Consider the following 19,072-nt stretch of genomic DNA (forward strand, 5'->3'; position numbering starts at 1 on the left):
GACAGAGGGAGAGAGAGTGAGGGAGAGAGAGAGAGAGAGAGAGAGAGAGATGTGTGTATGCCGGGTCTGGTGGCTCAGTGGACGAAGGCGTCCGCTGCAGGGACCTGTGATCAACCTCATGGTCACAGTTTATTTGTTGTTGCTCTAGCCCCGCCCCTTCCCCCACTGACCCCGCCCCCACCAGTGCGGCCCTCTGACATAAACCACACTGTAAATTTGGCCCCCGAGAGAAAGTTTGTGAGTACCCATGACCTAAGGAATATATTGTGACAATTAAGGCACTTTATGTTCATCCTAAAGCTGCTATTCGGATAACAGGTACACTATCGGAGAACTTTAAGATAACAAGGGGAACAAGGCACGGTTGTCCTTGTTCTCCCTTGTTGTTTGCTTTATACTTAGACCCCCTATCTCAGCAAATTGGAAAGGGAAGCTGATATTGTTCCGGTCATTATTTAACAAAATGAGTTTAAAATATTTGCGTATGCCGACGACGTTGCAATTACTACTTCTGATATTAGACGGGCTAACCTAAAATAACTGATCTTGCTAAAGAATTCGGAGATCTGTCGGGTTACAAGTTAAATCTTACGAAAACCCAGCCGATTCATTCAGAAAGAGGCCGGCCTACTGATCTAGTTTTTGTTTCAGAGGCACAATATCTTGGGATTACGATATCTTCTAAAATTGATGATATAGTGCGTCTTAACATAGAGCCAGTGCTAAATTCCTCAAATAGAGCTTTGGAAAAGTTAAATAACTTACACTTCTCACTTTATGGCTGCGCGAATATATTAAAAATGACGATCTTCCCAAAATGTTTGTATTTATTTCGTACAATACCTCTCTTGTTTTCAGCTCTTTATTTTTCTAAGATAGATAGAATGGCATCTAGGTTTTTTTGGGGTTATCACCGAACTAGACGAGCTTTGAAGTGGTGTACTCTCCCAAGAATAAAGGGAGGCTGGGTATTCCCCATTTCCTATAGTACTATTGGGTTATATCACTTAGATATATGGGCATATTAATATTTCCAGATATTATTACTGAAGAATCGACCAGCCCTTCGATCTTTGAAATGTTTTTAGGAGAAGAAACTCCTCAATTCCTACTAAGGATATTAGAGCCCAGTTATTATAAAAAGACTAAATTTAAAATCTTGATAGCGGCCTCGACAATTTGGAGACAGATTAAAAAGAAAATTATCTGGTGTGGCGATTTAAATTATTATTCTCCAGTGCTGCACAACCATATGTTACCGGATATCTTTAGGGACCAAAATATGACTAGATGGTATTCTGCGGGGATCCGTTTGATAGGAGATCTCTATCAAGGTACTCAAATAGCTTCTTTTTCTTTTTTACAACAGGAATATAATTTACCTAGGAACGATTTTTTTAAATATCTCCAAGTACGGAGTTTCCTAGAATCTAAGGTTCTCCTTGATCATATCGATATGAGTAAAAACAACAAATGTATGTTTGTGCTTTTATGAGTCTACAACTCGAATAAAGCTTTTTCAATCAATCAATCAGTAAAAACAACATTTTAGAAACCAGTAGAAAGGTAAAAAAAATTGCCGCTGTTTATCAGATGATGTTAAATCAAATTGATGATGATTTGTGTACTGTTGAGAGCAAATGACAGCGGAAACTTGAATTAGAAAATGTTAACGTATGTAGAGCAATTGAATTATCTGATAGAATGTAATTTAATGGCTCACTTCAGAGCCAACACTTTATGGCAATTTTTGATCTATGTTACTCACCTGCTAAGTTAGCAAAATGGAAAGTTAGAAACGGTGACAAGTGCAAGCGATGTGATCACGTAGCTGCTGATTCTATACATATGTTTTCTAATTGCCCGAAACTTTCGCAATTTATCAAGGACATTGAATTTTTTTAAATAATAGTTTGGGGATCACTATAAAATTAACTGCTGAAATGATTATTTTGGGTCTACAAACGAATCAAATTGGAAAAAGATCAGCAGCTGAAGAAGGTTTTTTATTTATTTGTATGTCTGTTTTCCGTTTTTGTGTTACTTCTCGCTGGCTGGATTTTGAGCCACCAGTTTTCAATCACTGGCAATCGAAACTGCTATCTATATATCAACTAGAAATGGCGATTTATAGATCTAAGGGAAAAAAAGAAGTTATTCGGTCAAAATGTATGGGCCCCAATTTCAAAATGGATTTGAGTTAGTATGTTTAAATGCTCTCTGTAAAGTTATTGTTATCAATTTATTCATCATATACATTTTTTCTGCTGTGTACAATGTACAACTGATTGCTGAAATAAAATCAATAAAAAAAAGAAAAAATAAAGGTTTATATAGCGCTAGCTACACCCGAGGGTATCAGAGCGCTTCACATCAACACTGAAAATAGACAGGACAGCAACAATACACAATAGATTAAGCAAATTAAGCAAACAATCATACAAAAATAAAGGGATAATTAAGATAACATATTGAGCAGAGTGCATATAATGTAAACAGAAAACAAAATTGGGATGACCATAATGTAGTTATAGAAGGAAATTGTACAGTATGCCAGGGAGGACTAAGTGCCCATAGCAGTAGGGGGTGGGGTCATGGAGAGGGGAGACTAGGGATCTAATTACCCCAGAAATTTAGTGAGAAGGTGAGTTTGAAGGTTTCTTTTGAAGCTGTCATAGGAGGGGTAGCATTGAAGGTCTTTGGGGAGGGCGTTCCAGATGGTTGGGGCCTTGCCAGAGAAGGAGTGGGATTTTGATGCATTTTTTTTTTAGAAGAGGGGTTTATGAGAAGAAGAGTGTTGGTGCTTCTCAGCGATCGGGCACCACTAGCTTTTTTGAGTTTAGTTGAGCGGTAGGATGGAGTGTTCTGATAGAGGGCTTTGTGTGTTATACATGCAATTTTGTAAGAGGATCTGCCTATGACGGGGAGCCATTTGAGGGTCATGAGGGCAGGGGAGATGTGGTCAAAACGTTTGCAGTTAGTTGCTAATCTCGCCGCGAGGTTGAGGACGGATTTGATGGGGGCTAGGTGGATTTTGGGAGTACCGGAGAGAAGGGCATTCCCGTAATCAATTTTGTATAGGACTAGAGATGGGATAACTCGTTTGAAGTCGTCCGCTGGGATAAAAGGTTTGATTTTTTTTTAGATGCCGGAGTGTGAAGAGTGCACTTTTTACAGAATTCTTAACATGGGAGTTGAGTGTGAGTCTATTGGTGAAGGTGATGCCGAGTGATTTGACAAATTCAGCGAGGGAGAGAGAGCAGTTTAGGGCATTAGGGTCAGGGGAGAGGGTAGCTTTTGGGGGGGGAAGATGATGATCTCTGTTTTGCTAGGGTTGAGTTTGAGAATGTTGTTATGGAACCAGGTTTGGATCTTGGTTAGGTAGTGTTAAGGTGTAGGATATCGGCATGGTATTTTATTTTATAGTACAGTTGGGTGTCGTCAGCGTATAGGTGATAGTTGATTTTTGCTTGTTTAAGTATGAGGGTAAGGGGTTCCATAAAGAGGTTGAAAAGAGCGGGGGAAGGATGGATCCTTGTGGGACCCCTAGGCGGATAGAAGTTGGTTTAGAGAGGGTGTTATGAATTTTAATTTGTTGTGTTTTATGTTGGAAGTAGGATCTGAACCAGATAAGGACAGTGCCATTAATGCTGAAGCGATCTTTGAGTGCATTGAGTAAGGTTGGGTGGTAGACTGTGTCAAATGCAGCGGTGAGGTCAAGGAGGATGAGTAGGTAGCTCTCGCCCTTATCCAGGGCTAAGTGAATATCATCTACTAGGTTGAGCATTGCGGTTTCAGTGCTGCAACCTTTGCAGAAGCCAGATTGAAGGGGGTCCAGAGGTTAAATGTGACAATGTGTTTGTCTAGTTGGTGGAGAGCGCATTTTTTAAGGGCTTTGGAGAGGAGGGGGAGGTTGGAGATAGTGCGGAGGTTGTTAGGGTCATTGGAGTCTGCTTTGGGATTCTTTTGTAGTAAGTGATCTCAAAAGTCTTTATTATCATAATTAGTCTTAAATACATATTACAAACCATAGCTCAGAAGGCTAAGGTACATCACAAAGGACTCATTAAGCCTGATTTTACTGGATAAGTCTGCTTAGCCGAATTGAAATCTATGGACATGCTGTTGCACTCTGAAAAAAATAATAAAATTGGATTGTATGAGTGTGGGTGACGAGGTAATGTATCATAGCCACTTGTAATGCAGGTGGCTTCTGACTAAAAGCTGTCCCATCTAGAATTCACAGGCTAAGTGCAGTACAGACATATTTGCAGATATTTGATATACATTTGAACATAGAGTAATTCTACCGACTACGAGTAGGTTTAGCAGAGATCTGAGTTAATTGAAAACAGAAAAAAGTTCTCACTGAGAAACTGGAGTACAGGGAACTGAGCTCAATTCACCAAAGTTAATAAACAGTTTTGAAAGCACCAGCTTCAAGTCTTTGACTATTTGCAACGGTATGTTTAAACACATACATGACTAATAATGTAGAATCCCTCCATACCAAGGTAGGTGTATACTCCCTTGGTGGATTTGAATGCTTGTGGGCCACTTGATAAATGTTACTGGACAAAAGCAGGGATCCATATGTTTTTAAAAAAAATAGTTGACGTTCCCTTTTTAATAAATGGGTACCCTAAATATGGTTGCTGTGTAGTATTTAGAGTTTATAATCGCCCTTTTGTACCGGCTGATTACCTCTCAATTCAGAGACGTCTCCTTTATTTCCAGTTCAAAAAATTAAGTTCCTAAGCACAGTTTTGATATGCTTGCTAGAGTAGAGCATTCCCATTTCCAGAGCGTTTTGCCCACTTTCAGGAAATGGTTTTCCAGTGTTCTGCTCATGTGTGCAAACTTCTATGGATGATTACACCCCGAATATGTTTCTGGGTCCTTATGCACAACTTCAAATGCACCAGTTTGAGGGGCTGTGCCGTAACCGGTATAATTAATTTTTATAAAAGTATGCAGGACCAGACAGTTTTTGGATCAATGAACAGTCATTACCTACATTTGTGGGTGAAGCCAGGAAATGTATTTCAGGGTTGTTGCTTTAGTCCATTATACCCTAATTAAAGAGTAATATTGAACTCCTGTGTAGGCTTGGTAGCACTCTGTGTCAGCTTTACATACAGTGCTTTGTGGTTACTGGAGGGGCCTACCTCAACCTTGGGCAATAACATTTGGTCGAATGGTTTTCCTTCATCATATTAAGAACAAATAAGTACAAACCTTGATGACAATACTTTTGCTATGATTTATCTGAACTAACAAAGTGGTTTCAGTTCTCTTCTTCTGTTTCAAGAAGCTACATATCTTTGGCATTGGGCACTTAACAAAAGAATTCAAATTGGGCTGCCAGCAGCTCATTTGGTAGTGATGGAGAATCAGACAACAGATACCACAAGTCTCCTGTCCATGAATTAAGAAGTGAACATAATCTGGAAAATAAAGGTAAAATGTTGGCCAGTTGTGGTGTTCCTCCAATAGACCCTTTTACAGCAGCAACCCTCAAAAAATGTCACATTTTGTGCTCCAAACAAATGCCTCTGAAATCACTGATGCTTTCTCCATTCGTTGGTTATGCTGTTTTCATTACGCATTCTCACCAGTTCCACTGATAAAGAAAATTATCTTGAAGATGAGACTTGGGAGTTGAGGTTACACTTATTGTCCTGAATTGTGTAAGAAGACTGTCGTATCTGACATTTCATTGGATTGTCAATGCTTCTTGCATGCTTCCTCTTCAATGCAGTCCACTACTGCACCCAAAGCTGGCATTTCTCAATCGACATGCTTGGATCTTGAAAGGCTAACTAGCTATCTTTCTGCTGCCTTCTTGCTTCATTGATAATTTGCTTGCAGCTAAACAACCTCCCACCAGAGCTGTGCATTCTAGCAGTTGGTTGAAGTTTGCTTCAGGGTAATAAAGACAGAGCTGTAAGATCGTTTCAATAGAGAGATCAATTTCCCTTAGACCTGGTGAAGAAGGCCTATATTTTGGTAAAGTTCTAGATTATTTAGCAGCACTTTCTGCTTGTCCTTTGCCCCCAACCAAGAATCTCTGTGAAGTTCCTTTGGTTGTACCTCTTTTCCATTTTCCCAGTTAATTGTCTGGTAGTGGAATTAGAACCTTAACTGGGTTTGACTTTTTACATGAGCCAACCATTTGAAACCATTCATTCATTTGATTTAAAAGTTCCTATTTGGAAAATAGCGTTCTTGCTTTTAGTCACTTCTGCTAGGCATGTTAATGAGTATCAAGCGATATTGATGACCCTTAAGTTTACTATGTTCGCTTCCCCACCCTTCTAGGAAGGAAAACATTTGCACTGTCTTGATAAGTTCAGTAATTTGAGTAATTTCATTCATAGGACTAAATTACTTTGGAATAATTCTAACCTTTTGTTAATTTCTTTGTCACTCAGACGTTTAGAACAGTTAGCGAATACCTGATATCACCATAGATTTCTTTGACCATATTCAATTGTTATGATGTGGCAGGCCAACAATCACGAGAGCGCTTCAGTGCCTGTTCAACTACGGGTACTGCAACTACTTCTAATGTTTTTCGTGGGGCTATGATGCAAGACATCAGTAATAAAGTTTAGTGTTCAGTTGCCCATTCTTTCTTTTAAACATTATTGCATTATGTCCAATCAAAGGCAATATTCTTTATTTTTCCTTAAGCTATTCTTCAGTACTTTTTGGTAGAAACTCTTAATCCCTCACCTGGATATTAATTTTTGAGGGCTCACTTGAAAAAATTGTGGGAACAAATATCTATTAAAATAACAAATTACTGGGGGGCGTGGCTAAGCGGGCCATCATGGAGGAGGTAGCCTAGTTGAGCTCCGTCCAGCCCGCAACTTATCCGTTGGCATATCCTTTCTCCCCCGACCGTCCTGCTGCCCGGGACGAAAGATTAGCTTGCTGAACCGAGTCGCTGTGCTCCGGTGGCTTTTTTGGAGCGCTGCGAGTCCCGGACACCGAGAGGAGTGGAGTGGCAGCCTGCGGCCTGGTCTGTAAGGGTGCAGCCGGGGCCTTGAGTTTGGAGCACCCCGGACCGGGCACGCTGGTGGTGGCAGTGTGAAGCAGAGCGCAGACCGGGGGTGCGGGCGAGACCCAACCTTTTCTGGCAGACATCAGAAGGCCCCCTTGGAAACTCCGTCTAGCGGCAGCGGCCATTTGGAGGCCCGGTTCCCCCTTTTGTCTGGCAGGGGGAGCTGGGGCCTTCACGAAGCGAGGCCTAGTGACCAGAGGCGCAGCCGGGGACTAAAGTTTTGGGACGCCGAGGAAGACGCCCCTTGCAGTGGACGCTATCAGCAGGTGATCGGGGGGCAGGTCGGCCTTCAGTGGGCGATGCAGGGGTGTGCTCGGCCTACAGTGTAGAGCAGCAGTGATCGGCAGCTTATCGGATGTGTGCCAGGCCTGGTGAGAGTATACCGCTTGAGCAGGGGCCAGAGCCAGGTGATGGTTGGTGACATAGGCGACTTATAAAGGCCCCCTAGGATAATACTATTGGTGGAGGTCTGCCGTGGGGGTGCCCCGGCCACGGTGCTGCCCGGTGGTACTGGGGCTTTCCTACAACGAGGCCGGACAACCTGTGGCGCGGCCCGGGGTCTGGAGTTGCGGACCATCTGAAGGGACAGATCGCATGACGGCCTTCGGCGGCAGGAAATCGGGGGGCAGGTCGCCCTTCGGAGGGTGCCGGGGCGGAGTACAAGGCCTGTCGCAGGGAACAGCCGTGGTGGACGGTTGCTTCAGAGTACGCCGGACCTGGCAGGAATTCTTAGCCCTCTTAGGGCCTTGAGCCGCGAGTTGGAGGGTGGCACCAGCAAAATATTGGGGGTCAGGAGCTGTGGTGTGAAGCGCAGTGACACTAGACTGATTCTCCCGGTGGGTGGCCGGGGTGGCTTTGGGTCACCCTCCTGCATGACATTTCGGCAGGGCAGCTACGTTCACGGACCCGAAGCAGTAGTGGGGGCTTGCCTACACGGCGCTGTCCGACAGCCATAGAGACATCACCCTAGTGTACGGACGGCTGGTTCCCACGGTGAGTGTCCTTGGCCACAGTCCACGATGATCAGAGGCGGGAGCCGCGGAGGGGATACGAAACAAGGGCCCATTGATAAATACACGGGGCAGAGTGGAGGCGCTGGAGCCACGGGGGGTCCTCAAGGCCCGGGGCCAGATATTGCGACCCTGATGGCGGCTATAACCCAATCCAAGGATATGCTGGACGCGAAAATAGGAGCTGTGGGTGCAGATGTCACACTGCTGCGCCAAGACCTGCAAAATTACGTGGCCCGCATCACGGAGGCCGAAACCAGAATCTCGGAAGTGGAGGACGATGTGGCGACCCTGAAGCGTAAGGTGGCCAACATGGAGGGTGTCCAGAAGGGCCTAGCGCTACGAGCAGAGGATGCGGAAGGGCGGGCCCGATGGAAGAACTTGAGATTCGTGGGGCTCCCGGAGGGCTGTGAGAAGGGCAACATGGAGAATTTCTTGACTCAGTTGCTGGAGAGTTGGCTCCCACCTGAATCCCTGTCAAGATGCTTTGTGATAGAGCGGGCTTATAGAGCCCTTATACAAAAGCCGCCTGTGGGGTCCCGTCACCGGCCTTTGATAGCTAAGTTATTGAACTATCATGATCGCGATGCTATCCTGCGGCAGGCACGGGCGAAGGAACCCCTTCTTTATGACAACCAGATAATCCTGATCTTTCCGGACTATACCAAGCTGGTACAGAAACAGAGGCAATCATTCACAGCGGCCAAGGCGCACCTTCGCGACCTTAAGTTCCCATGTGCATTGCTTTACCCGGCCCGCCTTTTGGGTGGTCTATCAATCCCGCACCCATTTCTTCGACACTCCAGAAGACGTCTTCCATTGGACTGACGAGACGGTGAAAGTGAAGGTGCATACTCTACCGGGCCGAGACTTGTGTGGGGCGGCAGGGGGGTTGGGGGGGAGTTGTATTAGGGGCGGACACTTTTACCCTGCTTATGGCTTGTTTTTTTGGGGGGGGGGGGGGTTGGGCGACTGGGATGGTTGTTGGGGATCCATTGGTGGGAACGGCCTCGGGTCCTATGTTTGGGGCCCAGGGTTGCCCACACCGCGGCAGGTACTTCAGTGTTATTGAGGTATGGGGGTGGGTGTTTTTGGGGGGGGTGGGAGGGGGAGTTGGGTGAGGGGGTTGGCATGGGTTGAGCTGCACGATAGATATGAGATCTCAATGGTTTGTGTGTACACGCCTACATGGCCCAACGTTTGGGCACGTACCATACTTGCCCCCGGGTGGCTGTTGAGGGAACTAGGCCATTAAACCCCAGGGCTTCCATACAGGTCCTTAGCTGGAATGTGCGGGAGTGCTTGATAAGGTAAAGAGGGGGGCGGTTCTGCGGCAGGCGAAAAGAGACAGGGCGGATGTCCTACTACTGCAAGAAACTCATTTATTGGGCAATAAGATACCATGTTTACAGCGGTATGGCTACCAACAAGTTTATCACGCTGGGTTTGTCAGAGGGTCTAGGGGGTGGTCATTTTGGTACATCGCAGATTGTCCTATGCTCATTCGACACAGTGGGGTGATCCACAGGGCGATACATTTTTATCAAAGGGATGATTGGTGAGGAACTCATGGTGTTTGGGAGTATGTATGCCCCACCTCCGTTGCAGTGGTCGCTGTTGGAGAAGTTGTTTACACTATGGGCGTAGATTCCAGAGGCGCTAGCAGTGATTGGGGGAGACTGGCCGATACGCCCACCAAATTAGGAGACATGATTCAGGGAATGGGTTGGGTGGACACATGGTGATATTTACATGCACATAGTAGGGAATATACATTCTTATCGGCGGTCCACAAATCCTTTTCTAGACTAGACTATATCTTCGTCCCTCATGCAGTTATAGGTAGAGTAGAGTCTGCAGACATATTGCTGCGTGGGCCGTCGGATCATTCTTCGGTGGCTGTAGAACTCCGATTGGATAAGGGGCGGCAGCACTTTCGGTGGCGCCTCTCTGCATGGTACCTTCAACGGGAAGACTATAGGAAACACATGGGGGAGGCTATAGCACACTTCTTAGGTGATAATGTTGGCTCAGTTGCAGAAGTGGGAACGGTGTGGGAAGCTCTGAAACCCACGCTATGTGGAGTGGACATTGCTTGGTGTGCGGCAGCCCGAAGGAAGCGCAGAGAAGACTTTGTGAGAGTTGCAACGGATATAGAGGCCCTGGAGAGAGAGTGCAGTGGGGAAGGGGACAGTCAGGTGGTAGGGCAACTTTTACTAGCACAGCAGTCCTATGCGTCCCTGTTACTGAATGAGGCGCGACAGGTGTGGCTGGCGACACGTAGCAGGGTCTATCAATGGGGGGATAAATCAGGCACTATGCTACACCGGCTCTGCCAAAATACGTTCCAAGCACAGACCCTACCGGGGATCAGAGATGCTGCCGGGGTCCCGATCACGGACCCGGGGGATTTGGCGGACAGTTTTGCAGCCTATTATTCCGATCAATATGCCCAGCGGGAGTGCCTCCCAGCGGACCCAGTAGAGAAATTTATCTCAGACCTACCACCTCGCGCGGTCTCTGAGGAGGTGCGAGAGCGCCTTGAACTTCCTCTGACTGAGGAGGAGATAGGCACGGCCTTGGGGGAGCTTAATACTGGGAAGGCCCCCGGACCAAATGGGTTCCCGAGTGAATTTTGTAAGAAATACCACCTCCAACTAGGTACCCACTATAGAGTGGTGCTGGAGGAGGCTAGGGAGCGAGGCAGCCTTCCGGCAGACTGGAGATATGCGGAGGTGGTGGTGTTTCACCAGCCCGGCAGGCCCCCAGATCAGCATGCGTCTTACCGACTGATATCTCTCTTGAACGTGGAGGCTAAGATATTGGCCAAGGCGCTGGCCAACCGTCTTCTCCCCCACATAGCAGGGCTGGTTCATCCAGATCAGGCCGGATTCATGCCCCACAGGGCGACAAGACACAATATCAAGCATGCCCATATTGCGGTGGCGGCAGTTAGGGGCACCAGGGAGCAAGCAGCACTTTTATTGGCCAATATAGATAGGGCCTTTGACGCGTTGAGTTGGGTCTACCTGTTCGCTCTCCTGTCTAGACTTAACCTCGGGCCTCATTTTCTGTCGTATATAAAACTGTTATACACGGACTTAACGGCCTCAGTGAGGGTGGCAGGTCCCATATCCACTAAATTCTCCATTGGACGTGGCAAACTGTATTTGTTTGCTCTTGCCATGGAGCCGCTGGCGGTGTGGGTTCGTATAGATGCGCAACTGCGTGGCTTTGAATGGGAGGCCGGGCCCTCGGATAGATTAGCACTATATGCGGATGACGTCCTGTTTTTTATTACTAATCTTAATAGGTCGGGACCGCGTATCCTAGAAATTATGCGAATATTCAGCGAAGTCTCTGGGCTTTACCTGAATACGCGTAAATCAACCCTATGGGTGCTGGGAGAGCGCTCCGAGGTTGGGACATGGGCATCCGCTCTGCAGGTGGTGGTGGGAGGACTTAAGTACTTGGGAGTGTTCCTGTCCGAGACACCCGCGATCTCTTGGGAGCGAAATCTAGCGCCAGTCTGGGACCGGGTTCGAACCGAACTGAATACGTGGTCACGTATGCCCCTCACAATCTATGGCCGCTCGGCCATCTTTAAGATGGTTGCCCTCCCGCGACTACTCTACCAACTACAGAACCACCCCTACCCGATTCCACCCCAATGGTTCCGACAGGTGGACTGGGCGCTGGGACAGTTTCTCTGGGCGGGAGGCGCTGTGCGGGTGGCGCTGCGCACCTGCTTTTTGTCGACGTACTGCGGTGGGTTGGCAACGTCCGATATTCTGTCATACTATCAAGCATCCCATCTCCTGGTCCTGAACGAATGGTGGTATGGGGACAGGGGAGACACAGCGTATGCTCTGGAGAGGTATCTTATGGGGACCGAGACCTTGCATACCATCCTATACTCAGCACCGTTGCAGAAGAGGTTGCCACAGGCCACCCAGGTGGTGCTTCAGATCTGGAGGCAGACCTTGCGTCATATGGGATGGTGGGGCACATTAACCGCGGAGACTCCCCTGTGGCATAATTCGTTTGCCTGCACTGGCGTCCCTTCAGGATTTCCGTGGCTGGGATAATGTCGGAATTTCAACTGGGGAATGTAATGTCCGGTACGGCTTTTAAATCTTTTCAAGATATGAGCGAGGAATTTGGCATGCTCCGGTCCCAATTTTTTAAATATCTACAGTTCCGCCATGCCATTACGCTGAGCCTGGAGGGCCTTGATTCCCTACCCGAATTTAGCCCACTGGAGGCGAAGGTATTTATGGGGGACCTGGGGGATAAGAAGATATCCCGCATATACCGGACACTAGTAACACATTGCTCCTCATCCCTGCACAAGCTGCGGAAATCCTGCGACAGAGATGTAGGGACACTTGAGGAAGAAGACTGACTGGATGCGCTCGATGCCCCTAGAGGTGCTGCTATTGCAATGCGCCTGAGACTCATCCAATTTAAGTACCTCCATGGAGTCTATTTCACAAGGGAAAGACTGTGGCGGGTGGGCCTGATAGCTTCCCCAGACTGTCTTCGATGCGGCCAGGAGGTGGGGACGTTGATTCACACGGTATGGAGCTGTAATTCCTTTCGTTAGGTTCTGGGAAGGAGTGGGGGGCTGTCTGTCTGAGGTCCTGGGGTGGGAACTTCCTCGTTCTCCACAGCTAGGCCTTCTACATGTCCTAGTAGGGGTGGGGGGTAACGTATACAAAAGGCACCTATTGTTGCTAGGCCATACCATTGCCAAGAGAGATGTGGCCAAGGCATGGAAGGATCCCCGGGCTCCATCAGTGCAGGTGTGGAAAAAGGGGCTTGACTTCTGTATGAGGTTGGAGCGTCCAATTTTTGAGGCCCGGGGTTGTCCATCGAAACACTATAAGATATGGAAGCATTGGACGGATTACAGGGGCCTGTGGATAGACCCACCAGTGGAAAGGGGAGATTGCCCGGGGACAGAATGAGAGGGCTACGATAGATGACGAGTGTACAGTGTCGCTTCGGAGAATATTCTTAAAGTATGAGATGATATCGTGCAGCGGGGTGGGATAAGGGGCTGGGGAGGGTGTAGTACTGGCCTTGCTGTAGTTAATTGCTTCAAGTGATACATGGATTGACAATCATCTGATGTTGTGTACTTGATTTGCAGTTTTCTCCGGATTGCGGAGGGCTGCGCCATGTGTGCAATCTTTCAATAAAATCTGTTTTGAAAAAAAAAAAAAATAACAAATTACCTACATTTGGTAACATTCTTTCTGATGGCTATCAGAGCTTCTGCAAATACATATGACCCAACTACCTCCCATCTCAAGAGTTGGTGTTTGGCTCACTAGGGGGATATCCAACTTCTCTCTATGGGCTCTGAGAAGATAGGTGAAACTGATGTCACCAGACATTTCATGCCTTACATACATGATCACTTCCACTGCTGTCCAGGACGACTTTGGTCACCACCTAGCGCCAGTGAGGAAAACAATAACCATTTTCCAGACCCACTCTAATGCCTTACTCCATACTTGACGTAGAAAATCTGAGGAAGCTCTGCTACCCATCTGAAAGAATGTTAGCGAATGTAAAGAACTTATTTTCTTCAACCCACTTCTTTGTAATTATTTTGGGAATGGATCATTTATAGAATACACACACATCTGTCTATTAAAACAACAAGTTTCTTACCTTTAGTAATGTTACTTCTGGTGTATGATTGACCTTGCACATATTCTTTACAGTTCTCTCACCTCCCATCTTGAGCATTGTGACCTTGCGTTGTTTCCTGCTAGTGTATTCTTCACTTTTCAATCTGTGGTTTCTCATGTTCAGTGGGGATGCGGAAAATATATCAAAACTGAGGTCACTGGCCCCAATTTGACTTCTGTTGTGAATGATGACATCACAATTGGAGACACGTGGCTCCTGCTATGATATTATACAGAGCAAATGCAAGGAGATGATGGACAAAGCGCTGCAACTTTTCAGACACTCAATCCCCAGTCACAGATCTGGGTTAAATCCATTATCGTGCACACTTCGCCACCCCAGTTCAGACACAGCTATATCCAAACCAGCCTTGACCCTGTGCCTCATGGGAACAGTCCAGCCAGAACTGCCAAGCCATTTCTTCCCTGGACCAGAATCAAGCATCCTGGGACCGGTTTCGGGCTAACAGCCCTCATCAGCCAGGCTAGCTTGAATCCAGCAGCAAAGTGAGCAAGGGACCCACTTCTGGGCATACCCTGCCAACTTAGGGCGAACGAAGCAAACACAAGGAGATGCCCTGACTTGAGCCCCTTGGGATGCTTGTTTCCAGTCCAGGGAAGACATTTATTTATAGTTTTATATAGCGCGAACCAAACCATGGAAGTGTATCAGAGAGTTTTACAAATGTTACATCAAATAGACAGCAAGATAAGCTAGGACAATATATATGAGTAGATAACATGGCTTGGCAGTTCGGGCTGGACTGTTCCCATGAGGCACAGGGTCAAAACTGATTTGCATATAGCTGTGTTTGAACTGGGGTGGCGAAGTGAACTAAAGAATGATGATGTATTCAACCCAGATCTGTGACTGGGGGTGTCTGAAAAGTTTCAGCGTTCCGTCTATCATCTCCAGCAGTAAGATGTCATTTTTACCTTATTCCAGTATGGCAGTTGGTAAGTAGGCTACAAATGACTGAACAAGACATGGTTGTATCTCTGCCAAACGTATTTTTCAGATGGCCCAAGAGGAGCACTTATAAGTTGAAGGTTAATATTAAATTGATTTACTTAAAAAGAAATTTTAAAAAGTTTAAGAATTTTAATAAATGTGATTAAAATAATGTTTTAGTGGATCGGAGAAGATTGGAGATTACCCACCCCTCCAACCCCTCCATAAAATTATATATAATGTTAATACCAGTGTTCAGAATTGCCAAGATTGCAAATGTGGTCCTCCTATTGCTCCATTGCTATGTCGGCATTGAGTCTCACTTGCCACTCGCGCTACTCAATATCCTGTTCTCTTTGGACTTTGTCATTTAATGCTGCACTGTGATTGAAGTATAACTAGAAACAAATGGGGTACAATGCCTAAAGTCATATATCGTTCCCTCACAGGGGCAGACGTGATTTCATGTTACAGGGTGTATGGGGTTTTGGTAACCGGTTGAATGTTCAGCACATTGTGGGTTTATGCAATTTTTGTTTCAAATTACAGGGTTCCACTTCCAGGATGGACCGCGAGTCAGCCAGTATTATGAGTTCTAGTAGTACCTACTCGGTTCCTCGACGACTGACAAGTCACCTGGGTACCAAGGTAACCGAAGATTACAAACCACAGGTCGCTAACACTACATTTTACTAATACAATAACTTAGTTTCTGCCTTTAATAGTATTGTGCAAAGACTTCTATTTTAACATATATATTTTAACATATACTAATTTTATTTATGGCATACATTAGCTTAAATAGCTTGTGGAGGATTACATGTATTACTTAGCTGTTATACTGATTTCTGATTTGATGAATGATGCATATCCATTTCCGTTTCTGGGTAGGTCAGACTCATTAAAATTGATGTGTAAGGCGATATCCCTCTGATATCAGAGATGTTTATCAGTATTACTAGAAGGAACAGGCACACATCAGAACGCAGCAGCCCTTTATCATTACACAGTATCACACAACGGGCCGAAAAGTTGCAATGGCAAGCTGTTGGCTGCTTATAGCAATTAAACTGTTACTTAGCAGCAGTGTTGGAATTAGGTAGCCTGGCCTAGGGCAAGACTAGCATATCAGAGGCACAGTGTAAAGGTTGCAGACCACCCAAAAGTAATTCCACGCAATAACACTCAAAAATAAAACGCTACACCAAAAATTGTGGAAAAATACGTACTGCTTTATATAAAAATAATATATTCTCTGGTCCTCAAAATATAAATCGTTTTAGAACACTTCAGATCAATTTAGATATGAATAGCTTAGAACATTTCAGGTCAATTTAGATATGAATAGCTTAGAACATTGCAGGTCACTTCTGTATCAGCACTCATATCACTTAAACTGCTAAGCAATTAATCAATTAACTTGTCAGTACTCTTACACTTTTTACTCTAGGATTCACAAATAATTGCATTACAATTTGTTTGGGATCTAGCGAGGGAATCTTTTTAAACTACTGAGCAGTTAATCGTCTAAGTTCGACAGTACTTTACTTTAGTCAAGAATTCATTGATAACACTCTCAGTTTGGCTTATTAAAGTCAATAATCAATATTAACAGTGCATCCTCTCAGACTCAAGAATTTGGCTAAATATGGTCACAATACAGTGTACTAAACTTGTCTCCCACAAGCTACTCCCCTCATCACATAGCACGGTGGAAGGATCTAGCATTGATTACACTAGGTTAATCTCCTACAGGTTTGAGTGACACTTTCAACCAGGAGCACTAGTTTCCTTATGGTAGAGTCTATACTCCTCCAGCAACAGGGACTCCTTTCCCTTCCTCCTCACTGCTGACAATTGTAGAAGAACTATCCCCAGCAGAGCCACGTGTCATGTACACTTCCCAGGAACTAACCGAGATAGCTCCACCCTCTGAAAGAGACTCTTGATTTCCTCACTTGTATAGTCTCGCTCCCCTCCCCTCATAAAACGCTCCTTACTTGTAACCAGATGACTGAGGGGTCAATTAGAGAATCTGCTTAATAGGAGACTGGGGCACAGCGCTGAGAACGCTCACCAGCCTCCCGGTGCCTCTTTCTCCTCTCTCCCGCTAGCGCTGGCTTTCCTGGCAGCGCTCCGGCGGGAAAAAAAGAAGAGATCCCTGAGATTGTAGGCTACCGGCTCCTCCGTTTCCCTTCCCGCTCGCGCCTTTTCCTCAAGTGGGGCGCTCGAGCCGGGGAAAGGACTTCTCACTTGATTCCACCGCCGGTTAAGACTCCCGGCGCTCTCCCTCGCTGAAATCAAAGGTCGCGCTGATCTCCGGGCATGCGCGAGGCACACGAACACTCCGCCTCTCAGCCTGCCTCCGCTCCTGCCTTTTCCGGCGCAGGCTCCGCGGTCAAGACGCCGCTTCCTCAGAGCCTGCGCAAACTTAGGCCCCTCCTGGTCAATGAAGTGGAAACACTTGAGGCATGCGCGGCAGCGCTCCCTAACTTCAGACCTCGGGGTTTTCACGATGACGCGGCCAGTGCCCCCGGGGTCCCGACCGCGGCAGCAGCAATCAGGGCTTCTCAGATGGGATGAGACTTCCCTCCACACTTCACCACCTTAGCGCTTGGGGGGGATCGGCTCCCTAGCAGCCCTGCCACAGGTAAGAGGGGGTACAGCGCCACCCAGGCCACCAGCTTTCGTCCTTTCCTCAGAAGGGAGGAGGGAATCAAAGAAAAAGGGGGGGGGGGCTTCCTCAGTAGAAAGTCACTGTGCACTTTTGAGGCACTGGAACCCCAGCCCACCTTACTGGACAGATGACAGGCTCAGGAGTCTTCTTTAGTTCAGATCCTCACACTGGGCAGAGGACTGCGCTCCACTACTCCGCAGTCTCCTTCTCCTGTTCTCACCCCTCTATTCTAGACTAGGGGTCATACAGGCGCCCAGGGTCTCCAGTAACTTCCCACAGCGGGGCCAAGACAAATAACTAAAAGGGGAGTTGTGGGTTGGACCAAATAGGCAGCTTCCCAGTCCAGGAGGTCAACCCTACGTCTAACCTTTTCCCACCCTTAGCTACCACCTGTCCTCCAGCTGACTTCCACAGGTAGACAAAATGGCTGCCCCGCATTCCGCCTTATATAGGCTGCCCTTCAGTGGTCCAGAATGGACCAGAAGGTTCTGGAATGCCCTATGTTAGGCTATGGCCAAGTTCTGTTGCTGACAGTTGGGGCAGTTGGTGGCCACCATTTTAGGTGGTGCCAACTTTCCTGTCAGAACAGGCCTCTGGGCCTGAGGTAAAAGATTATGAGGGGGAGAAAGAACACCTATCCCCCTGGCCAATACCTACAAAAAGTCAGTAGACACAAAAAATTAATAAGGGTATGAGGGGCAAAAAGGGGACAAAATAAATTAAAATTAGGAGGGACTTCGCCAAAGAGCCAGACAGGTCTAACAAGCAGCATTTGTTGTAGGCTATTGTTGTGATGACAGTAACGTTTTTGAGTTTTCCGTGGCTGTAATTTTAATTCACCAATACCCCATATTAATTTTCCTATTTGCTTTCTGTTCTGTGTAAAAAAGGCCATTTAGGGAGACCATGGCCTCCCTATGAATTTTCACCCTTCCATCCCTGCTACCTCCTTCCTTGAAGTGTGTTTAGCTGTGCTTAGACATTGTTTATATTCCTGCTCAAGCTATAACACAGAGGAGTATTCAGAACTTTGTTGAGAAAAAGGAATGCACAGCTTGACATTACCCATCAACTTTACTTAGCCTACAAAACCCTCCAATAGTTATTAGAGAGCATTGCAACTTTCCTCAGGTTTCACTTATCCATTGATTGCTTAATTGATCCTAAGCTTAGTTGCTGTAATGATTCATTCAGATTCTACTAATTTCTTCCTCGGATTACATTAAACCTGTGTTCTGCACTTTTAAGTGCATTTTTACTTGTGCAGCGATTGTATTTCAAGGAAAACGTATTGCAAAAAGAGAATATGCAATGATTTGGTATCTCAAAATCTTGTTTGTTCCATGTATCTACGTATTTATAGCTCACATTTTATTGCCCATTGAAGAACAAGGCTATATCTCGAGCAAACAAGATACACTACGAATTCAAAGAAAAGATTACACAAGTTTTATTTTTAAGTTGCTTTCAGAAATCCCTGCGTAGTCTGTAATTATACTCCAGTAATTAGGGAGATAAACTTTTTTTCACTACCCTTCCAGTAGCAGCACAGGAAACTGCCCTTTTTTATCTGCCATTTTAGTTTTATCCCTTAAATATTTCATGCGCATCCTACCCCGGATTTGTTTACCCAATTGGTGTTGGTAGAATCCTGCTTTTTGG

At 46.1% G+C, this 19,072-nt stretch overlaps 1 protein-coding gene across 10 annotated transcripts in view; it reads left to right on the forward strand.

The window, feature by feature from the left end:
• Positions 1-19,072, forward strand: part of APC (APC regulator of Wnt signaling pathway) — an 831,398-nt gene that overhangs the window by 693,333 nt on the left and 118,993 nt on the right. For 6 of the 10 annotated variants that reach the window (XM_086961019.1, XM_086961027.1, XM_086961021.1 and 3 more), the window contains one exon: positions 15,283-15,405. In XM_086961019.1, the coding sequence (XP_086817145.1) occupies positions 15,283-15,405 (123 nt within the window). The remainder of the gene's footprint in view (positions 1-15,282; positions 15,406-19,072) is intronic. The other 4 variants (XM_086961023.1, XM_086961024.1, XM_086961026.1 and 1 more) reach the window with 1 other exon arrangement.

The sequence above is a fragment of the Lissotriton vulgaris genome, chromosome 3_1 (assembly GCF_964263255.1).
Source record: "Lissotriton vulgaris chromosome 3_1, aLisVul1.2, whole genome shotgun sequence".
NCBI classification, from domain to species: domain Eukaryota; kingdom Metazoa; phylum Chordata; class Amphibia; order Caudata; family Salamandridae; genus Lissotriton; species Lissotriton vulgaris.